A 19,470-nucleotide genomic window follows, 5' to 3' on the forward strand; every position below is an offset into this window, starting at 1 on the left:
AATTTGATGATCGGTTTGAAAGTAAGCAACTTCTTCGGTAATGCCAAGGAAATTTCATGAGAGTTTAATTACACAGTGACAGTGACCCACTCAAATCATTTAATTGATCCACTTTCTTAATAGAAACCTCTCTACTCACAAGTCTCTCTACACTCAGTAACTCCTTACCCTTCTTCCTTCAAAGAAGCTACCAAGCTTTCAATCTCTTCTATGGTCATCCCAAATGTCTCCTTCTCCTCCCCTTCTTCTTCCCATCCTTGTAATCATGACGTGTTTCCGAGTTTCAAAGGGGAAGATAACCGCAATACCTTTACCGATTACCTACATCATGCTCTCTTTGAAAAGGGAATCGAAACCTTCAAAGATAACGTGGATCTTCGGAAGGGAGACAAAATCTCCCCCGCGCTTTTGGAAGCCATCGAACAATCTAAGATTTTCATTATCGTCTTCTCTAAGAACTATGCCACTTCCACTTGGTGCTTAGATGAACTCGTCAAGATTCCCAAGTGTCGAAAATCATTTGGCCAAATGGTTTGACCCATTTTCTATGACGTGGATCCTTCAAATGTGTGGAAACAGTTTGGAGAAGTGATGTATACGTAACTAAAGTTTTGGAAGCAAGCGATTTTGATGCAGTTATTGGAATACAAGTTCTCATTGAAAGATCTTTGGTGCATATTGGATACGAAAACGAATTGCAAATGCATGACTTGATGCAGTTTGGGGAACAATTGATGGGTAGGAATATTGTTCATCAAGAATCTCCCAACGAGCCAGGAAAGCAAAGCCGATTATGGTCTCATGAGGATATTCTCCACATTCTAATTGAAAACATGGTAAGAGCACTTTTAGTCCACTTGTTCTATCAATTTTATCACTTTATTCTTCTATCAATTGAATCCTAATACTTTTTAGTCCATTTGTTCTATGATTTATTAGGGAACTAATGCAATTCAAGGCATAAAGCTAGATTTGCTCGGGCAAAAACATATTTTGTTGAATCCTAGAGCCTTTACAAAAATGAAAAGGCTTAGACTGCTTATAATCTGTCATGCATGCTTTTCAGAGGGTCCTAAAAGTTTATCTAATGAGCTAAGATTGCTTGATTGGGCTGCATACCCGTCACCATCTCTGCCGTCCAATTTTCATCCTCAAAAACTTGTTACTCTCAACATGTATCACAGTAAAATCAAGCAAATTGAAGGAATAAAGGTAAAGTTATGATCTAAATATTTTATCTCTTTTCTGGATCTTAAAATAAGAATTCAGATGTCTGGATCAACTTTTCTTTTAAAAAATTTACCTATAAAAAAGAAATTAAATGGGTATTTCCTGGAAGCCGATACATTGGTCCTTTCACCTTTATTTTCCAGGTTTGTGAAATTTGAGAAAAATAAATTTTTCTTGCTGTGAATACTTGAAGTGCATCCCCGATGTCTCAATGATGGCAAATCTTGAGAGCTTGGATCTTAGAGGCTGTTGGAATTTAGTTGAGGTTCATCAATCTATTGGATTTCTAAACAAACTCTATAGTTTGGATGTTAGAAATTGCTCTAAACTTAGACATCTTCCTCACTTGAAGTTGCCACGCCTTCAATTCCTAGCATGTCATGTTGGCACAAGTATTGAGAAATTTCCAAATATTGTGGGAGAAATTCCTTATTTATGGAAAATTCTTTTTATCGAAAGTCCCATTCAAGAACTGCCTTCATTAGTTGAATATCTCATTGGGCTTGAATGGATAAAAATACATTCATGCAAGAAGCTTAGAGATCTCCCTAGAAGCATTTCTAAGTTGCCGCGTCTCAAGTGTCTTTGTCTTTGGGGTTGCACAAACCTTGGAAGGTTTCCAAAATCGTCGTCGTCATCATCATCAAGAAGTTCGGGCTGGCTGGCTTCATTAAAGAGGAACAAAACTAAAGATATGAGGCTCTCTGTTGGGTTTCCATCTTTGACAGAGTTGGACATCTCTTACTGTAATCTAGCAGAAGTTGATTTCCTCGAGAGTCTTCATTGCCTTTCCATGCTAAAATTTTTGGATCTATCAAGAAACAATTTCGTTAGCATCCCTGCATGTCTCACTAGATTTACCCATTTGCAATCCCTTGGATTGAAGGATTGTGAGGGGCTTCAACAAATGAATGCAAATAGTGGTGGCAAATCCTTCATCGATAATTTAACGATGATGATTCCTGTGGTATATAGATTCTGTGGAAAAATGGGAATTAGATTGAAAGTTGGAGGAAGGGAGTTACCAAAATGGTTTAGCCATAAAACTAGGGAGAATGAGATGTGTTTCCGAATGCCTTCACCTAAAAAAGCCAAGTTAGCAGGTTTGGTTATCGGTATTGTGTTGAAATTGGATGCTTTTAGAGAGGCGCCCTGTCATGACAACATGATCAGGGTCAATATCAATGGTCGATTGTATGAATGGATACAGATATACCCCCGCAGAGTAGTGGAATCAGATGATCTCATGTGGCTGTTGTGTGTTCCACGTGGTAACTTGAAGGGGCAGGGTGAGACCAATATTGGGGATTACTTTCGAGTTTCACTTGATTTTCTAGTCAAAGGCAGAATAGAGGACGGGGATAAATTTAGTAAAAGATTGGGGGTCCATTTTGTATTCAACAACACGGATGATGATCTAAGGGTAATCCGAAATTACTGTTCTAATTACAGAAGTTGCCAAACACAGTTGAAGAAGAAGAAGAAGAAGAAGAAGAACAATAAATGTTGCCAACCACGACAGATGAAGATGATGAAGAATAAGAAATGAGTGAATTTTATGATTTAAGGACTTTTAAAAAACATTCATTAAACTTATTTATTTTGACGTATCAGTGTTGAAATCTTATTATCTGTTTTCTTTACACTTCGCTTTGGTTGCTTTATTATTAACTTATTTTGTGAAAAGACTGAGAGATTGTGTAATCACTTTTTTCTTTTTAAGGAAAATGATAAAGTCGTCCAAGATGTCTACCGATAATTTCTAACGAATTATGTTTTTTTATTATTTATTTTTTACTTAATAGTTAAGAAATTGTTTTTTAATGAATTTGTGATATCATTTTATAAAAAATAAAATAAAATAATTGATAGTTATTTTATTCATTTTGATAGTTAAACTATTCATTTTGAATCAAGAGTAATGCTATATACAAATCTTAAGTATCAAGTTTCGTACAAGCCTTTTATAAAAATAAATAAATTTTATAAAAAAAATATTTTTTTACTTTTTTTTTAAAGGTTGATTTAATTTTTATAAAATGTCTGTATGAGACTTATATACTTAAACTTTTACAAAACATTACTTTTGAGTTAAAATTGCATCATCAAAAATACCTTGTCACATCCCTCAATTACAGCTTCACTATCTCTATCTCTAAATTAGAGTAAATTAGACCCAAAGTGGCAATGCCTCCTTGCAAACGTAGGCAACAAAGAGGGACATTTGAATATCTTGCAAAGACTGCATTGCATACTGCATTTTTATGTGCTCTGTTCTTAACTCGTGTTTCTAACAAGGCAGTAGGGAAACTTTTTTAATATGAATTTTATATTATCTACAAATCGAAAAATGATTTGTACATATTTAAGATGTGTAAGTGAAAAAATATTTTTTTAATAACAAATCCCATTGTATTTTTCAAAAAAACTGCATATAACTTGTACACTTTAGACTTCTATCTTTAACATTACTTACAAATCTAATGTCCTTCACACTACTCATCTGAAGATACATTGTATTTGTCAAAATACTATAATTATTTATTTAAATTGATGTGACATATTTTCATAAATAATATGTGTAGTGTCTAAATAAAAATATTTACAAATAAACTTATTCTTTAAATATTTCTCAATCATTTAAAGCCTATTTGGATATTTAGGATATTTTAGTGTATTTATAAATACTAGTGAAATTGTATGAAATTGTAAGAGTGGGTAGCGGGGTCGCTACCCTACCCCCGCTAGGGGGACTAGATGCAGGGGTGGGGAGGGCCCAAACCCGCTCCTCCTATATATATATATATATATATAAAAACATAAATATTTATATATATACAAAAACATAAATATATGTTTATATATATAAATATAAATATATCTTTATATTTTACAAATTGTGTATATAATATATATATTACAATTTGTTAGACTTGTTTACAAAATATGCATTAGCAAATTTAAAAACTATATAGTTTAAAACTACTACACTACAACTTACATAAAATATGCACTAGCAAATTTAAAAATTACAAAATTTTTAAATTATAGTCATATTTATAAAATTTAAATTTATAATTTAGATATAAAAATATATTTTTGATTACTTTTGGATCTAGAAATAATTTTTAAATATAATAAAATGTAGTTTATATTTAAAGTGAAAATTAGGCGGGGCGGGGTGAGGTGTGGGGGGGTTATCCCGCACCGTATAGTGAGGGTAGCACCCCTATCAAATTATTTGAGTTAAAATATTTTATTGAATTTTAAAAAATAAGAGATAAAAAGTTAAAAAATATATATTATAAAACTATAATATTATTTGAATATTATTTTTTATTTTTTTATAAAAATTGAAAAGAAAAATATTTTTTGAGAAAAGATATATACAACATCTAAATGCATTAACCTTGCGCCAGCCTTTTATAAAAAAGTAAACACCATCATAAAAAAAGTGTGAAAAATTCACTTTTTCTTGATGGGATCCACGTTTTTACAAAAGATTTATATATTTGAAATTTGTACATAACATTACTTATCTTTTTTGTGTGTTTTGTTTAGGAGTTTAAAAAAGTTATAATGATTTAATAATATTAGATGAAAAAGTTAAAAATTTAAAATTTAAAAATATTTTTTATTTGAATGATGTTAGGAAAGAGAATATCTAAGAATACTTAAAAGCTTTGTTTGGATATAACAACTATTTAATCTCATCTTATCTCATTATTATAATTTTTTTAAATTTTTAAATAAAATATAATAAATAATTCGATTATTTTAAATTTTAAAATAATAATATTATTAAAAAAATAATATTATAATAATATTTTATTTAATTTCTAACTTTTATCTTTTATTTTAATTCACCTCATCCGTTAAAATCGTACCTTAAAATCAATTCTGCAACCGACATTTAACTTCGTACGGGTGAAATCAAGGTTAAAAAGGGTTTTTTCTTTTTCTTTCTAAACATGAACTCTCGTTTTTTTTTTAATTTTTTTTTAATCTGATACCGACTAGACCACATCCTCTCCCGTGGTCTCACGTGCAGCTGATCCGTACATTTTCACAAACGGAACTTGGGAAGACGATGACGGTCAGTCGTTACCTCTCAAATCCCATCCACCCACTTCGTGGCCCCCGCACAAATTAGCCCCTCCACTTCACGGTCAGCCCCACTCCCCTGACGGAAAGCACCCGTATCTCGGCCCAAAACTCTCTCTCTCTCTCTCTCTCTCTCTCTCTCTCTGTATATATGTTTTTGTAAAGAATGGTACATGGCCAGATGGTAAATAATTTGGGAAGCAGAAAAGGGCAAAACGGCCGTGTGAAATGGATGGGTAGCAGTGAAGCACGGCGGTAAAAGGAATTCCAGAACTTCCAGTTCCTTTAAACTTTCGTTTTCCGATTCGGAATTTCATTTCATTTCATTACCTGCACCCGACCAGAATTATCGCCTATTAAGTCTCCTGTGAAGTTTCCCAATTGGGGGTAAGTTTCGAAACCCTAGTTCGTCCAATTCCCCCTGTCCTTTCTTCTTTTTCAAACATGTTTGGTCGTTCGGAATTAACACTAAACTTAGAAACAGTTTTTTTTTTCAAAATAATTCTTGGACTCTGTCAGTGTTCTGATGCTTCGGCTCTTAATCAGCCGTCTTTTTCTCTGCTTAGTAGCTGGGTTAAAATGCTTGAGAACAATTGAGAGGTTGAAATTTGACCATTGGATTCTGAGTTTTATTTTGTTTTCCTTTCTTTTCTGACGGTTTCTCGGCAACCATGCGTACCTAGGGGTTTTTATGATTTTTTGTGCGTTTTGGTTTCTGGTGATCCATGTGTTTGAGTTCTTGCTGTTACTTTGGAAATTGAAGAAATTGGAAGTGGTCGCATTTGCACATTTTGTTTATTGACATAAATTATCTTAGTTTATGAATGTGCGGTATCTACATGATTAAATGAGCTTTTTTAGAGTATGAATGAGCTGATTTTTCAGGTTTAACTGTGTGAATTTAGTTGAATTTTTTGGTTTGATTGAGTTGATTTCTACGTTAGCAGTACGGTGGCAAGAACTGATTTTTGACTATCGTGCAATGTTCCTTTAGCCATACCAATTTAATTTGATTTCAATTAACTATATCTATTATCTTTGTTAGACTGAGTATATTCATATGCTTGTGCGATTAAATATGTCAGCTACCTCACTAGAGCTGAAGAGGATTCTTGCTATGGAAAATAACCAGAAATTACGAAGAGAAGAAAGGGAGATGAAAATGAGGGAAAATAATGTCATACGTTCATTCAAATTCTACTGGAATGTTCGAGGCATTCCAACCTCCATGAAAGTTCAGAAATTACAGATTCATCAATAATCCTTTCTCTGCTCTCCACTACCTTATATTCCCTCTGACACTGACACATTCATAACAAACTAAAGCAGAAATTAAAATGACAGCAGAAATAGACTCGTGTCACAGGACTCAAAACGCACGGTTTCACTAATTGAAACGTGGCATTTAACTAAAACAAGGAAAACAAATAAAACGACTTGTTCAGGACCATGGGTTCCAGCTCTATCATCTCAAGGCACACCATTTTACCTCTCTGACTTGCACGCACCGTTTTGAGTTGCATAACTAAAGACTACATCAGTTAAACACTTCAGTTCCCATCGACATCTCAGATCTCTTCTAGGGTTCTTCCTCTGTTCTTTCTCTTGCCTCCAGGAACCCTAACAAAATATCCAATAGAAGCTATTTTTTCGTTGGCCACTATCAACTTTAAACAATCTAATTGCCATTAAAAGCATAGTTTTTTTTCTTTTGATAATAATTTGCCCATCCATCTTTCTGTCCTTTTATATGCATGTGTGTATGAATATTAAAAAAAAAAAAGGGGGTTATACTTTCTGATCTTAATTAAAGAAAACATTTCAGGCATGCAATAAAAAAAGGGAATTGAGTTTGCTTATTTTGAATGGTTTGTCAAAGCTAAACCAACTTTTATGAACATTTATGTCAGTTTGTCCATTATTTGGTGTCATGAGGAAGCTCTGGTGCTTTGCTACAAAAAAAATAAGTGCTGATATCTCTCAATTCATGAATGAGTATATATCTCATAGTAAGTAGCTTCAGTAAATGCTTACACCCAGATATGTCATAGGAAGAGTGGCTACCTTACACCCCAATGTGTTAGCCAACTGTCGAGATCTACTAACATTCTCAACTGGTACTAATTCTGATTTATCAAAATTTACTCTCAAACCTGATGCTGCTTCAAAGCATAACAATAACGCTTTCAGAATACTAAGTTGTTCTTGTTCAGCCTCACAGAAAATTAAAGTATCATCAGCAAAAAGTAAATGAGAGATCGAGATAAGGCCCCTATTCAGATCACCCACAGAAAAACCAACCAACAAACCATTGGTAACTAAAGCCATTAACATCCTACTCAGGGCCTCCATGATGATAACAAAGAGAAGTGGGGACAACGGATCCCCTTGTCTTAAACCTCTTGAGCTGTTAAAAAAAATTATGGACTGCCATTAATCAGAATTGAGAATCTTGCTGTTGAAATGCACCATCTGATCCACCTACACCATTTTTCCCCAAATCCACACCTCCTCAGTAGATAGATAAGAAAGTCCCAATTTACATGGTTATATGCCTTTTCCATGTCTAATTTACAAATAATCCCTGCCATACCGGATTTTAGTCTACTATCCAAACATTCATTGGCTATTAATACCAAATCCAGAATTTGACGACCCCTAACAAAGGCATTTTGTGGCTTTGAGATTATCTTACCAATGGCCTCTCCCAACCTGTTTGGTAGTACCTTTGAAATAATTTTATAGACCCCGTTAATGAGGCTAACAGGCCTAAAATCCTTCACTTCCACAACCTCGGTCTTCTTCGGAATTAATTCAATAAAAGTTGTATTCAAACTTTTCTGAAATTTCCTAGATGAGAATAATTCCTGAAAGACATTCAACATATCCTCTTTTATCACCTCCCAACAAGTATGGAAGAATCCCATCGAAAAACCATCTGGTCCTGGCGCTTTGTCTTTCCCCATTTGTCTGATCACTTCATATATCTCCTCTTCCTCGAACGCTCTTTCCAACCTTGCTGCTGTCTGTGGCTCAATGGAATCAAAAAAGGACCATCCACTTTTGGCCTCCATCCCTCTCTTTCTTTAAATAGTTGTTGGAAAAAATTCAGCACATGTTCTCGTATCACACGGGCCTCAGTACACTCTCTACCATTTATATTCAGCATCTCAATGGTATTATTCCTCCTATGAGAGTTTGCCACTCTATGGAAGAATTTTGTACTTCTATCCCCTTCTTTCAGCCACAAAGCTCTTGATTTCTGTCGCCAAGATATCTCTTCAAAAGATAATACCCTTTCCAGCTCTAAAGTCAATTCTACCTTTCTTGATCTTTCCTCTACGGTGAGAGATCGACCTTCATTGATCCTTTCAAGAACTTGTAACTCTTCCATCATGTTTTTCTTTTGCTCCCCTAGATCACCAAAAGATTGGGAATTCCACAGCTTTAAATCTTCCTTTAAAGCCTTTAGTTTGCCTGCAAGTATATGGGAAGGAGTATCATTAAACAAATAAGAGGACCACCAACGCCTTACCCTATCCACAAAACCCTCGCTTTTAAGCCACATGTTTTCAAACTTGAAGTAACTACGCCCACTTTGAATGCCTTTGCCATCCAGTAAAATTGGAAAGTGATCTGAGCATGAGCATAGATGCGGCAATCTCCTCTGACAAACCTCTGGATACTGACATTCCCACTCTGGCTATATTAAGAATCTATCCAACCGTGACCATGTCTGACTATTGGACCAGGTAAATGGGCCACCGATAAGTGGTAAATCCACCAAGTTCAACTCAAAGATGCAGTTGGAAAACTTTGTCATGGCTGGTCATATACGACTATCACCCGATCTTTCACTAGGGAGACTTGTGATGTTAAAGTCCCCTCCTATGCACCACGGGAGATCCCACCAGCTGTGTACCCCCGCAATTTCTTCCCAGAGTTGATGTCTGACGTTGTCAACATTCGGTCCATAAATTCCTGCAAAAGCCCACAAAAAGTTATCTTCCACCATCTTAAGAGAAACGGCCACCATATATTCCCCTATGAACTCCTTCCTCTTCATCATCACCCTTTTGTCCCACGTCACCAGAATACCCCCCAAAGCCCCATTCGAAGCCAAATAGATCCAGTCTACGTATGGGCAATGCCATACACTTCTCACTATTTTTCTGGTTACCAGTTTCAGTTTGGTCTCTTTAAACATACAATATCCATCCACCATTCCCGTAGCAATTTTTTTATGCGAGAGCGCTTATTGTTCTCATTTAGCCCCCGAACATTCCACGACACTATTTTTGACTTCATAAAAAAACAAACGTACCCTTCCCTTTGACCCTATCACGGCTTGAACTACCCTCATTCAATGACCAATTCAATCTCTTAAGCTCTCTTCTTTTCTTGGCTCCTTTATTTTTAGAATGCGAGTGACCCACCTCAATGGCCGTGAGAAGAGCCAAAAACTGTTCTTCATAGCCCACACACTCCATGCCCACTATCTGTTGAATATCTTTAACCTTGTAGAATACCCAATTCGACACCTCACATTCATTTGGTAAAAGACAGTCTAAAGGGAATGGATTCTTGTCCCCCTGCCCTTCACACTGATTATGGCCTTCCCATTCCACCATTGTGTTCCCTGTCTCCACTCCATCTGAGATGGTTTCAAATGGAATATCAGGTACCTCCCTTAAGGTTATCGGCTGGTTTAACTCTTGAGAGTCAGGGACCATTATTATTTCATTACTTTGAGCCGTAGGATCCTCCCTTATGCTATCCGAAATGTTCTGTCCACCAACAGCAAGTGGAAAAGCTCTCGGGAGCTGATTTTTTTCGTTTTCCTCCATGGTCTCCTTATTCCATTCGAATCCGTGTTATGAGAAAAGGTCTAGGTGTTCTCCCTCTGAACCATGTATCTCCATTTGAGAAAAAAACTCCACCGTATTATTGGAGACTATGCGTAGATATCTGGGAAAAGAACTATTGGAGACTGGATCTCCTCTTTTTCCTCCACACGATACGGCAAAATCTGTTCCACCCTTCTCGCCGGCGATGTCTGTGTTGCCGGGATAATTTTCGCCGTCGTTATCTGTTCGGCTTGAGCATGGGTCGTCGTTAATTTCTGTCCTGAGAACGTAGACAGGTCGGATCTCGGGTTACGGATCCTCCAGGTTTTATGTGCTAACGGCCCGTGAGCTGAGGCCGGGTCATTAGGCTTCCTAAGAGGGCCTTTACCCGCAGTCCCTTGCTGCCCAGATTAAAAGGCCTCGTGGCCCTAAGCTCCTTCCCTTCTAGGCCCATATCCGGCCCATTCTAGGCCTGCCCCAACTCCTTATTTAATAAGAACTCTATTTTCATGAGCAGATCTATAATATGTGTTTTTGCTTCGCACAACAAATTCAACATTTCCCCTTCAGACACTCCACCTACCTGTCTGCTACAACTCTGCCACTGTACCGGGCACGTCTCTTTGCCAAGGACCTGACCCAAAGCCATACCTTTTTGTACGAGTGATCCTTCATTTTCAGTTCGCTGCTCCTGTGGTTGCTCCACCATCAGTGCCTCCTTGTAGGACCGAGGCTGTGATTGCACCAACCACTGCTTGACTATCGACTTCTTTCGACTGTCCTCAGTTTGGATTTTTCTCTTTTCATCAACAAAATCCCACAGCACCTCCCCCATCTTATTCCACCCATTTCCTTCTTCCTCAGGTATGAATATGAAGTTCCTCCTCCCACCAACTCCATACTCTACCACTGCCAAATAACGACCTCTCGAGTTTGAACACCGTTGAGCAATGAAACTACTGCTACCTTCCCTTTTTGAGGTATAAAATTCCTTTTGTTCTTCCTTTGAACAGACCGCCATGGCCTTTGCTAGCCACTGCACCGTTGATGGACCCAAAGCTATCTTTGCCACCATCCTCCAAGTTTTTTCTGTGATAACCACCCTGCCCCCCTCCTTTACAAGAGTGAAGCATTTTGAATCAATAACTATCTCCTTACACCACTGCATAGCGTATAACTAGAACCTAACTAATCACCGCCGTGAGAACCGTCGTTAACTACCCCAACCAAAGCAACTAAATAAAGCTAACCATCATGAGGGAGAAAGTGTACGGAGAGAAAGCTGGTTCGCTCAAGGGATCAAGTTCACTGGAACATCACTTTTTATAGAGCAGCACATGATTGGGAAGTAAACAGTTTCGTGGATTTTTTCAACCTAGTGTACTCTATGAAGCTGAATGGATTGCATGAAGATAAGCTGTGGTGGAAACATACGGGTAAGGGTATTTTCTCGGTTCGCTCTTATTATAAGGCCCTTACAGATATACCGAATGCTCCGTTTCCATGGAGAAGATTGTGGAGGAATAAAGCACCGCCCAAAACACTTTTCTTCATTTGGACAGCAGCCCTGGGTAAGATTCTGACTACCGATAATATGCAGAAGCGGCGGGTAATCATTACTAATTGGTGCTGTATGTGTAAGAAAGCTGGTGAGTCAGTGAATCATCTCCTGCTACATTGTGAGACAGCTAGAGCCTTGTGGTGTGAAGTATTCCGTCGAGTAGGGTTAAATTGGGTGATGCCGAAGTCAGTAGTTGAATTATTAGCCAGTTCGGCGATGCCAGGGGGAGATCTACATATCAAAGTTGTGTGGAAGATGGTACCTATCTGCATTATGTGGTGCATTTGGCAAGAGTGAAATGAACGAACATTTGAAGATAAGGAGAGGACAGCTGAGGAGCTTTGTATCTTATTTTTCAGCACTTTATTTCTGTGGTCTCTAGCTATAGACTTTAATGGCCTAAATGTACACAAGTTTCTAGTGACTACTATAGCCACCTAGATAGGTCTTACATCTTGTATACCTTCTTGTGTTCTTGGGCTATGCCTATTATTATTAATACTACTGTTTACTTATCAAAAAAAAAGTAGCTGTAACTAATAGAATAAAATATAGTTTTCTGAAATCAATCACATCACTGTGGTATTTGTTAATTACTCCAAGTTATTTGTGAGAAAAATTGTTAATTAGATCTGTTAATGTCATATATGATCAGTCGATATTACTGATAAAAAAGTATATATATGATCAGTCGATATCATATGGTGCTGCTATTTATGTATGGTATTTTAGTTGGTTTGTTCTGTAGTCATCTGTCTTCCAATGCTATTTTGAATATTGCCTAAAAGTTCCTAGTTTGGGCCAATGAGCTGGTGACATGGTTTTTGTTTTAAATAGTCTCTCTAGAATGATTTGCTACTACTTTGACAGTCTGATTGTACTGCCAGATTTTACTCCAGGGATTCAGTGTGCATTACAGCCTCATGACTTCTTCTGCAAATGATCTTTCCGGTATTCTCTATGATAACTTGGTCGAAATCATAAATCTGTGCTACCCTTTCCACCATTCTTTTATGATCCCATTGAACTTATGCAGTCATAATTCTGATTTTGATCTAATTGAGCTAGCTTATTATGTTTTGAGAACCAGTCTTACTGAATTATCACTTTTTTCTACTGGATTCTTTAATATGGAAATTTCGTTATTTTAATTTCATTCAATATGTGGAATTGTTTCTTTTTTCGTTTTCAATTTCATTTATCTTTCTGAAGTGAGATCAACCTTCTCTCCAAAGTGAGACAATAACTCTAATCAGCGAAAATACAATCCTCTTTTTCAATCATGCTTTTCTAACAATTTTATACTAGGATCTCCAGTATGAGTTAGAAACTGATGCTATTCAACCAACAGAACCAAAGGCTGTTCATGTTATCTGAACTAGTCAAGAGAGCATCTTTGTTTATAGAGGGCATTTTTTGCATGTTACCTTCCATGGTAATTATTTTTCATTGGCTAGATTTAACCTACGACTTACCCAATCCCACCTCACAATATTTCCACTTGTGATGACGTCAAAGTGCCTAACATCCATGGGAATATTGCCTTACAGCATGCATTGCTCTTGTGCTGCGATAATTATTGATGTTGAAGAAACTTACAACTTTCTCTGATTGCTTGTAAAAGCTGATTGACCAGGCTGATTTTCAAAATTGTGAAGTCCCTCACTTCAGTTGTAAAGCTTGGTCCCTTTAGGTTTTGTTTTACTTGTTTCTAGTTTCTTTTTTGCTTTACATATATCCTTTTTCTTTTAATTTTGTCCAATTCTTCATAAGATTTGTAATTTACTGTAAACTTATGATTGTCCAGATAATAGTGAAGCTGATGAGCAGCAAAAGCATTCAGAATCTCAGATTCAGTCTTTGTCTCCTGCAACTGGAATGTCTCATCCTGGTATTAGTAGTCAAAATGTTCAGTATCAAACACCTCAGCAGCTTGGAGCAGCGCATGCTTTGGTACTATTTTGAAAGTCAATTTTTAAAGTATTAGTTTACTGCTCAACATATTCCACTTGCAACATCTTTGTCCAAAGTGTTTTTCAGCTGTGTATTTTTTATAAGTAAACTAAATTTAATTCGATCTCAAAAAGTTGTGAAATCCATGTCCACAAGAAGTATACAATAATACAATGGATAAACCTAAAAAGTTAGAAGGAAAATGAAGAAGAAAATCTTTATAGCAAAGAGCAGTATCACTAATATTAGTGTCCACCTAAAAATATAAAAATAAAAGGTTCTGAAAAAACCTTTGAGCTCATCCGCTGATTTCTCACAATCTTTAAAACGTCGATTATCTCATCCTCTCCACATGCATCGCATTAAGCAAGCCAGGACCAATTTTCTCAAAACTTCACAATGATTGCAATGAAACTGTCTTCTCCAACACGCCAGGAGATCCACCACACTTCAGGATATATTATACTCGATGAGTTACAGAAGTAGGGTATCCTTATGCTATGACTAAGAAAGCAACAGTAGGGAGCCTTATTGATTGATCGGTAGGGATTTCGCACTGGTCTAATATTCTATAGGAATGTCTGATTGGGAATTGGACGCTACAATGAGCTGTTTTGTGCTCTTGATGCTATTCAGGTTTCTGATGTTTTAGAGGATATGACGTGTCATTGACCAATATGGAGTACTATGTGACTTGCTTGTTTTAAAAAATTTTCTTTTTGAGTGTAATGATTGCTATATTTTTTTCTTTTTCTTGTAATTTAATACATTATTACTTATTAAAATTAATTTGCATGTATATAATGTGTGTGTGTGTGTGTGTCCGTGTGTGTAAAGTGGCATTTATGGTGTTTCCAATGGTTTTGCCTTGGTGATGCTCAAGTGGTAACTGGTGCGGTGTACGGGACCGGGGTTTGTTCAGCAAGAGTGGGTCCAAAGGGCTCTGCCTTGGAGAGGTTTCCCGACATTGAAAAAAATAAAAAAATAAATTGGCAATTGGTTGGTAGCAGTGGCAACCACCATTTGGACTTTCTCCAAATGGGAGAAAGAATAGGCTTATTGTCTTTTTTCCAAAGATGATAACGATGGTGAGATAATTCATTTAGCTATCTTTGACTTGCTCGAAACCATTCTTCAATTTCTTTGTTTCCAGATCATCTTACTGGATGATCCTTTTTTATTACATCTCAATTAAGTTGTAATGAATTATTTTTATTTTATTTATTCTTTGAATAAAACCAGAGGAAAGACAAAAGTCGATTGGCAGTGGTAAAAATTAAGCTCCATAATGTAGGCAACTATGTTGCACTCTCATCATTGTTAGAAGGGTGTTGGGAACAGTTCTCCAAACATATTAGCTTCATAGTGGGCTAGGGAATCAAGTTCACTTTTGGAATGGTCTATGGTGTGGGAAGATTAAGTTAGAACGTCCATTTTCTAAGCATTTTCAAGTTGCAATGTATAGATGTGTGTCAATGTTTGATCATTTCAATCATTGACTTCATTTGAAACTATAAGGTTTATAAAACTGGAAACTTGAGTCGATGGAGCAGTTCATGGAGCTATTATATTCAGTTCACGGAATATTGGCCGGCTAATACTCCAAAAAAAGTGGGTTATTTTTTGGCAGTGAGGGTAACAACTTTGACTGTGGATAATCTTAAACAGTGGGGAAATATTTTAGTGGATTGTTGCTGTATATGCAAGTCGAGTGGGCGTCTTGATGACCATCATCTGCTTCATTCTGTCTATTGTGGTCACCTTTAAAAAAAAAAATTGTTTGGGGTTTCATAGGCGATGCCTAAGTCAGTTGTAGATTTGTTTGCTAGTTGAAAATGTAGCTTTAATGAGATTTGTAGTAGTGTAATATGAAACTCAGTCCCATTATCTCTCACGTGGTGTATTTGGCATGAATAAAATGCATGGATTTATAGACATTGAACACTCTACTGAAGAAGTTGAAGATGATGTTTTGAGATTCTCATTTGATTGATTGATAGCAACTACTGGCTCATCCTCTTCATTTTGGATTTTATGGACCTTTGTAATGTTAGATCTTAAGTTTCACTTTGTTTGGGATCATGTGCATCTTGTTTACTCAGGTGCACGCTGCTTGTCAAACGAAAGCAGGATACTTTTTTAATTCAGTCTTGTGTGTAAAACAGTTGAATAGCCATAAACTTGTATGTCTGCATGACGACAATTTCTAAATGGTTAATCAATAGAGATGGTGAGTTTGTAACAATAGGCTTAGCTCACTTATCAAAAGGGGAAAAAAATAGGCTTAGCTTTCTTGTTCTCTGTCCTCTCTGTTTTTTCCTTCCTCTCTTTGAAGGTAGTATGAGTTCTGCATATCAAAACAAAAATGGTAGTATGAGTTCTGGATTTCCTTGTTCAATGTAAGAGTATAAGAACTGAACTGGTGTTAATAGTTGTCAATGAATACCCAACTGATTATGATTTCTGGCTCTCTCCCCGTTTTCATATTCAAATTTGGAAACTATGGAGTATTTGAATAATTTGATTTTGTCTTATCTGTTGAAGGCACCAGCAGTATACCCATATCCAGATCCCTATTATAGAAGCATCTTTGCCCCATATGATTCACAGCCATATCCTCCACAAACCTATGGTCAACCGATGGTATGCTTTCTTTAGTGCTTTGTCGATACAGTTATCATATGATGCCATGTGATATGATGTATGGCAATTTTGGAGTTTGACACCACACATTGCTTATAACCATTATTGAATTATTTGTCTTAGGTCCATCTTCAGTTAATGGGAATTCAGCAAGCTGGGGTTCCTTTGCCTTCAGATGCAGTTGAGGAACCTGTTTTTGTGAATGCGAAACAATATCATGGCATTATGCGGCGTCGACAGTCTCGTGCAAAAGCTGAATTGGAAAATAAAGTTCTCAAGTCACGAAAGGTTTGTTATAAGCCACGAATTTCTTGCCCCTTGCGTCAATGTTGCAGTGAGTTTCATTGGCTAAATTTATGAAAAGATCTGTGGGATTGCATTATTTCTCAATTCCATATCATTTCAGTTTAAACATATTTATCACTCATTACTCAGAGTAATCTTGCAGCCATATTTGCATGAATCTCGACATTTGCATGCATTGAGAAGAGCTCGAGGATGTGGGGGTCGGTTTCTCAATTCAAAGAAAAATGGGAACCAACAGAATGAGGTGGCATCAGGTGACAAATCACAGTCCAACATCAATCTCAACTCTGATAAAAATGATATTGCTTCCTCAGATGGCACATCTTGAGCTTTTGGAAGCAACGCATGCGATGGGCTGCATGAACCCGTTATTCATAAACAGTGTCAATTAGCCAAGGTTCTATTCCGGCCCCAAAAGTCTCACTATTGCTTCCTTCTGAATCTATACTTAGAATCCATAGTATGTATAGCTTATCCCGTAGCCAGTTTGTAGGGAGGTTGCAGAAATAGTGTTGTTGAAGTGCGGTAACTATTATCTTCTCCATGATGGATTTTCTTGAAGGCTTGTCCTTTTTTTTTTCCCTATGAGAGTGATGGTTAGCCTGCTGTGTGGGCATATATCTTTGTGATTAAATCTGTGGCAAAGCCAAGACTTCCTAACATCAAAGTTGTGTCATGTGGATTGTTTGGTTATGTATATCATTAGCTTTGCAAAGATTAGATTGGCCATTGGTGTTTGTATCAGGCCTCGGATTCTGTTGTCAGCTGGGAGAATAAGTTAGATTTGTTTTTTTTTTAGATTGTGTTGAGTCTATGGGGGTGCTTGTCATAGTATTTTGTAATGTATTTATTTGTACAGAGTTGTATGGCTAATGGAAGTGTTAGCATCTTCTTTGAACTACCAGAAATGAACTATAGGATTGTAGCTCTTTATTGGTAGGTGGGAAGAGATAGTTGTTTTCTGGATGAGATTCCCGTTTGATTAATTGGTGCTGGAATAACTCGAACAGGCTTCTCTAGGATGGGTGAAAGCTTGCTCCTGTCAAAGACTAGAGCTGGGATTGTCGTAGATCCAATAATTACAAATACTGTGTAAAAAGTTTGCAAATTCTAGCTGTGGGTTGAGATGGGATTTACAGGCTACAAATTCTCTATGTATGGATTTTACTTTGTGCAAGAAAGAATGATAAACTAGCAACTCAGGGCATCAACAAGCAATGCAAGGTTAACTCTGCAACAAACTGTTACTACATTATTCTTCCGCCACAAACTCAGCTCATGTGCATAAGATCAACAGCTTCCATGACAGTGAATTGCCGGTATGCTAATTACCATCAAGAAGGATGAGCTTGGACAAGTCAGAAACTTCTTCAACCAACTATATTTTAGCCCAACCTCGAATGGAACTAATCCAAAAACTATGTTCCTAAACTGGAGCAGCTCATCCCAAGTATTTAGCCATTCTCCTTGATGTGAATTCCCATTTCCTTGTACTAGTAGGGCATAAAAATGAGGTGGAATAACTGAGACCCCAGCAAGCTAGCCCAAGGAAGCTAGTAGTCATTCTATCAAATCTGCCATTTGCATAACCCTTCATACAGCTCAGGGCCCCTGGAGCCTATTTGAATGCAAGTGCTTTTCCACGAAGCATGCATTCAAGACCGTCTCTGCCCATTTACTTTTTTTTATTTTTCTTTATGGATAATTTCATGGAATATTTTTACCCGCTCGGTCAAAGTTGGCAAAACCTTCAACTTCACCTGAATAAAATGAGGCCTTGGGAATGCATTAATCCTACGTGTTTCCTCCTCCTGCGTACTTGAAATAAGAGTGTGGTAAAAACCCTCCCACTCAAAAGCTTACTGTAAAAACCATCTTGTCCCCGAAAAGAGAGCGGAAAAAAAGTCAAAAGGGTGGCTCTTAGAATTGACCATTTTAAGTGGGTGATTGCGGGTCATGCAAATGATATGATATTCATCAATCAATTATCTCGTCAACAAAGATGGGACTGCCTGAGTTCTCAAATTTCAACGTCACTATTACCTTCTTTTGTTTTACATTAACTATATATAATATATATATTCCCGATATATGTTTCTACGGTGAAATCATTCCAATTTTGTCTAGAATTCTACGTTTTTTGGATTTGTCTTTTTAGAGACTGCATGATCGATCTATTTATCATCTCTGATATATCTGCAGTCGTTAGTTAGGTGTGGAATGACTTCTTTTTTATTATTTTTTGGGCCTGCAACTGTTTCCCTCCTCTATATTCTCTTCCCCAATGATGTGCTTCAAAACCACATGACCCAACAGAACAAAGTTTCAGTAAGCTGTAAACCAATCAGTCCCATCAGAGAGAGAGAGAGAGAGAGATTGGTGTTTTTGTGCGTGATTGTGTGTGCTAGTCTTGCCTTTTGTTTACAAATATATATATAATCTTCATGAGATCGCTAGCTAATTATTGTAACAGAGCTCAGTTGTCTGAACATGTCAATCAAATCAAGAAAATTAAGAACCAAAAGATAAACCTAATAAAATTAAAATAATAAAAAAAGTTTAGAGTGGGATTTAAGAATGACATATTAGCGTATGTTTTACCACTTAAATGGTCCTTTTAAGACTTGAAGATTACTCATATGCGCACCACACCCTCCATTAACCTTTATATGCATGTATCATGTTTCCTATTCCAAAAACAGTTCTTATCTTACACTTCTCTCTTTTTTGTTCTTTGATACCAAACTACTTTTCAATTGGTTTCTTCTAGTGTAAGTTTTTTTTTTTTTTTTTAATCTCAGATTATTATATTTTTCACAACATTAA

The 19,470-nt window shown here is 36.6% G+C and overlaps 2 protein-coding genes across 8 annotated transcripts; both read left to right on the plus strand.

The window, feature by feature from the left end:
• On the plus strand, nucleotides 1-2,873 carry LOC122275456 (probable WRKY transcription factor 19). 3 transcript variants are annotated; one of them, XM_043084524.1, is made up of 3 exons: nucleotides 1-836; nucleotides 940-1,212; nucleotides 1,374-2,873. In XM_043084524.1, exons 1-3 carry the CDS (start codon nucleotides 702-704, stop codon nucleotides 1,386-1,388), a joined length of 423 nt encoding a protein of 140 aa, XP_042940458.1. In that variant the 5' UTR covers nucleotides 1-701; the 3' UTR covers nucleotides 1,389-2,873. The 3 variants fall into 3 exon arrangements, with proteins under 3 accessions (XP_042940458.1, XP_042940455.1, XP_042940456.1); XM_043084521.1 differs by having other exon boundaries at nucleotides 38-1,212; XM_043084522.1 differs by having other exon boundaries at nucleotides 39-836; nucleotides 940-2,873.
• A 2,502-nt stretch (nucleotides 2,874-5,375) lies between these two features.
• LOC122275300 (nuclear transcription factor Y subunit A-7-like) lies at nucleotides 5,376-17,542 on the plus strand. 5 transcript variants are annotated; one of them, XM_043084303.1, is made up of 6 exons: nucleotides 5,376-5,721; nucleotides 12,642-12,693; nucleotides 13,550-13,695; nucleotides 16,240-16,338; nucleotides 16,462-16,626; nucleotides 16,787-17,542. In XM_043084303.1, exons 2-6 carry the CDS (start codon nucleotides 12,666-12,668, stop codon nucleotides 16,970-16,972), a joined length of 624 nt encoding a protein of 207 aa, XP_042940237.1. In that variant the 5' UTR covers nucleotides 5,376-5,721; nucleotides 12,642-12,665; the 3' UTR covers nucleotides 16,973-17,542. The 5 variants fall into 5 exon arrangements, with proteins under 5 accessions (XP_042940237.1, XP_042940235.1, XP_042940238.1 ...); XM_043084301.1 differs by having other exon boundaries at nucleotides 5,377-5,721; nucleotides 12,613-12,693; XM_043084300.1 differs by having other exon boundaries at nucleotides 5,379-5,721; nucleotides 12,630-12,693.
• Nucleotides 17,543-19,470: the final 1,928 nt, after the last annotated feature.

This window comes from Carya illinoinensis, chromosome 9 (assembly GCF_018687715.1).
Source record: "Carya illinoinensis cultivar Pawnee chromosome 9, C.illinoinensisPawnee_v1, whole genome shotgun sequence".
Classification (NCBI taxonomy): Eukaryota; Viridiplantae; Streptophyta; class Magnoliopsida; order Fagales; family Juglandaceae; genus Carya; species Carya illinoinensis.

Coding starts and splice junctions, on each gene's coding strand:
- LOC122275300 (XM_043084303.1), top strand. CDS start 12,666: ATGACTTCTTCTGCAAATGATCTTTCCG. Junction 12,694..13,549: donor TTCTGCAAATGATCTTTCCG/GTATTCTCTATG, acceptor ATGATTGTCCAG/ATAATAGTGAAGCTGATGAG. Junction 16,339..16,461: donor AAACCTATGGTCAACCGATG/GTATGCTTTCTT, acceptor TATTTGTCTTAG/GTCCATCTTCAGTTAATGGG.
- LOC122275456 (XM_043084521.1), top strand. CDS start 1,442: ATGATGGCAAATCTTGAGAGCTTGGATCTTAGAGGCTGTTGGAATTTA.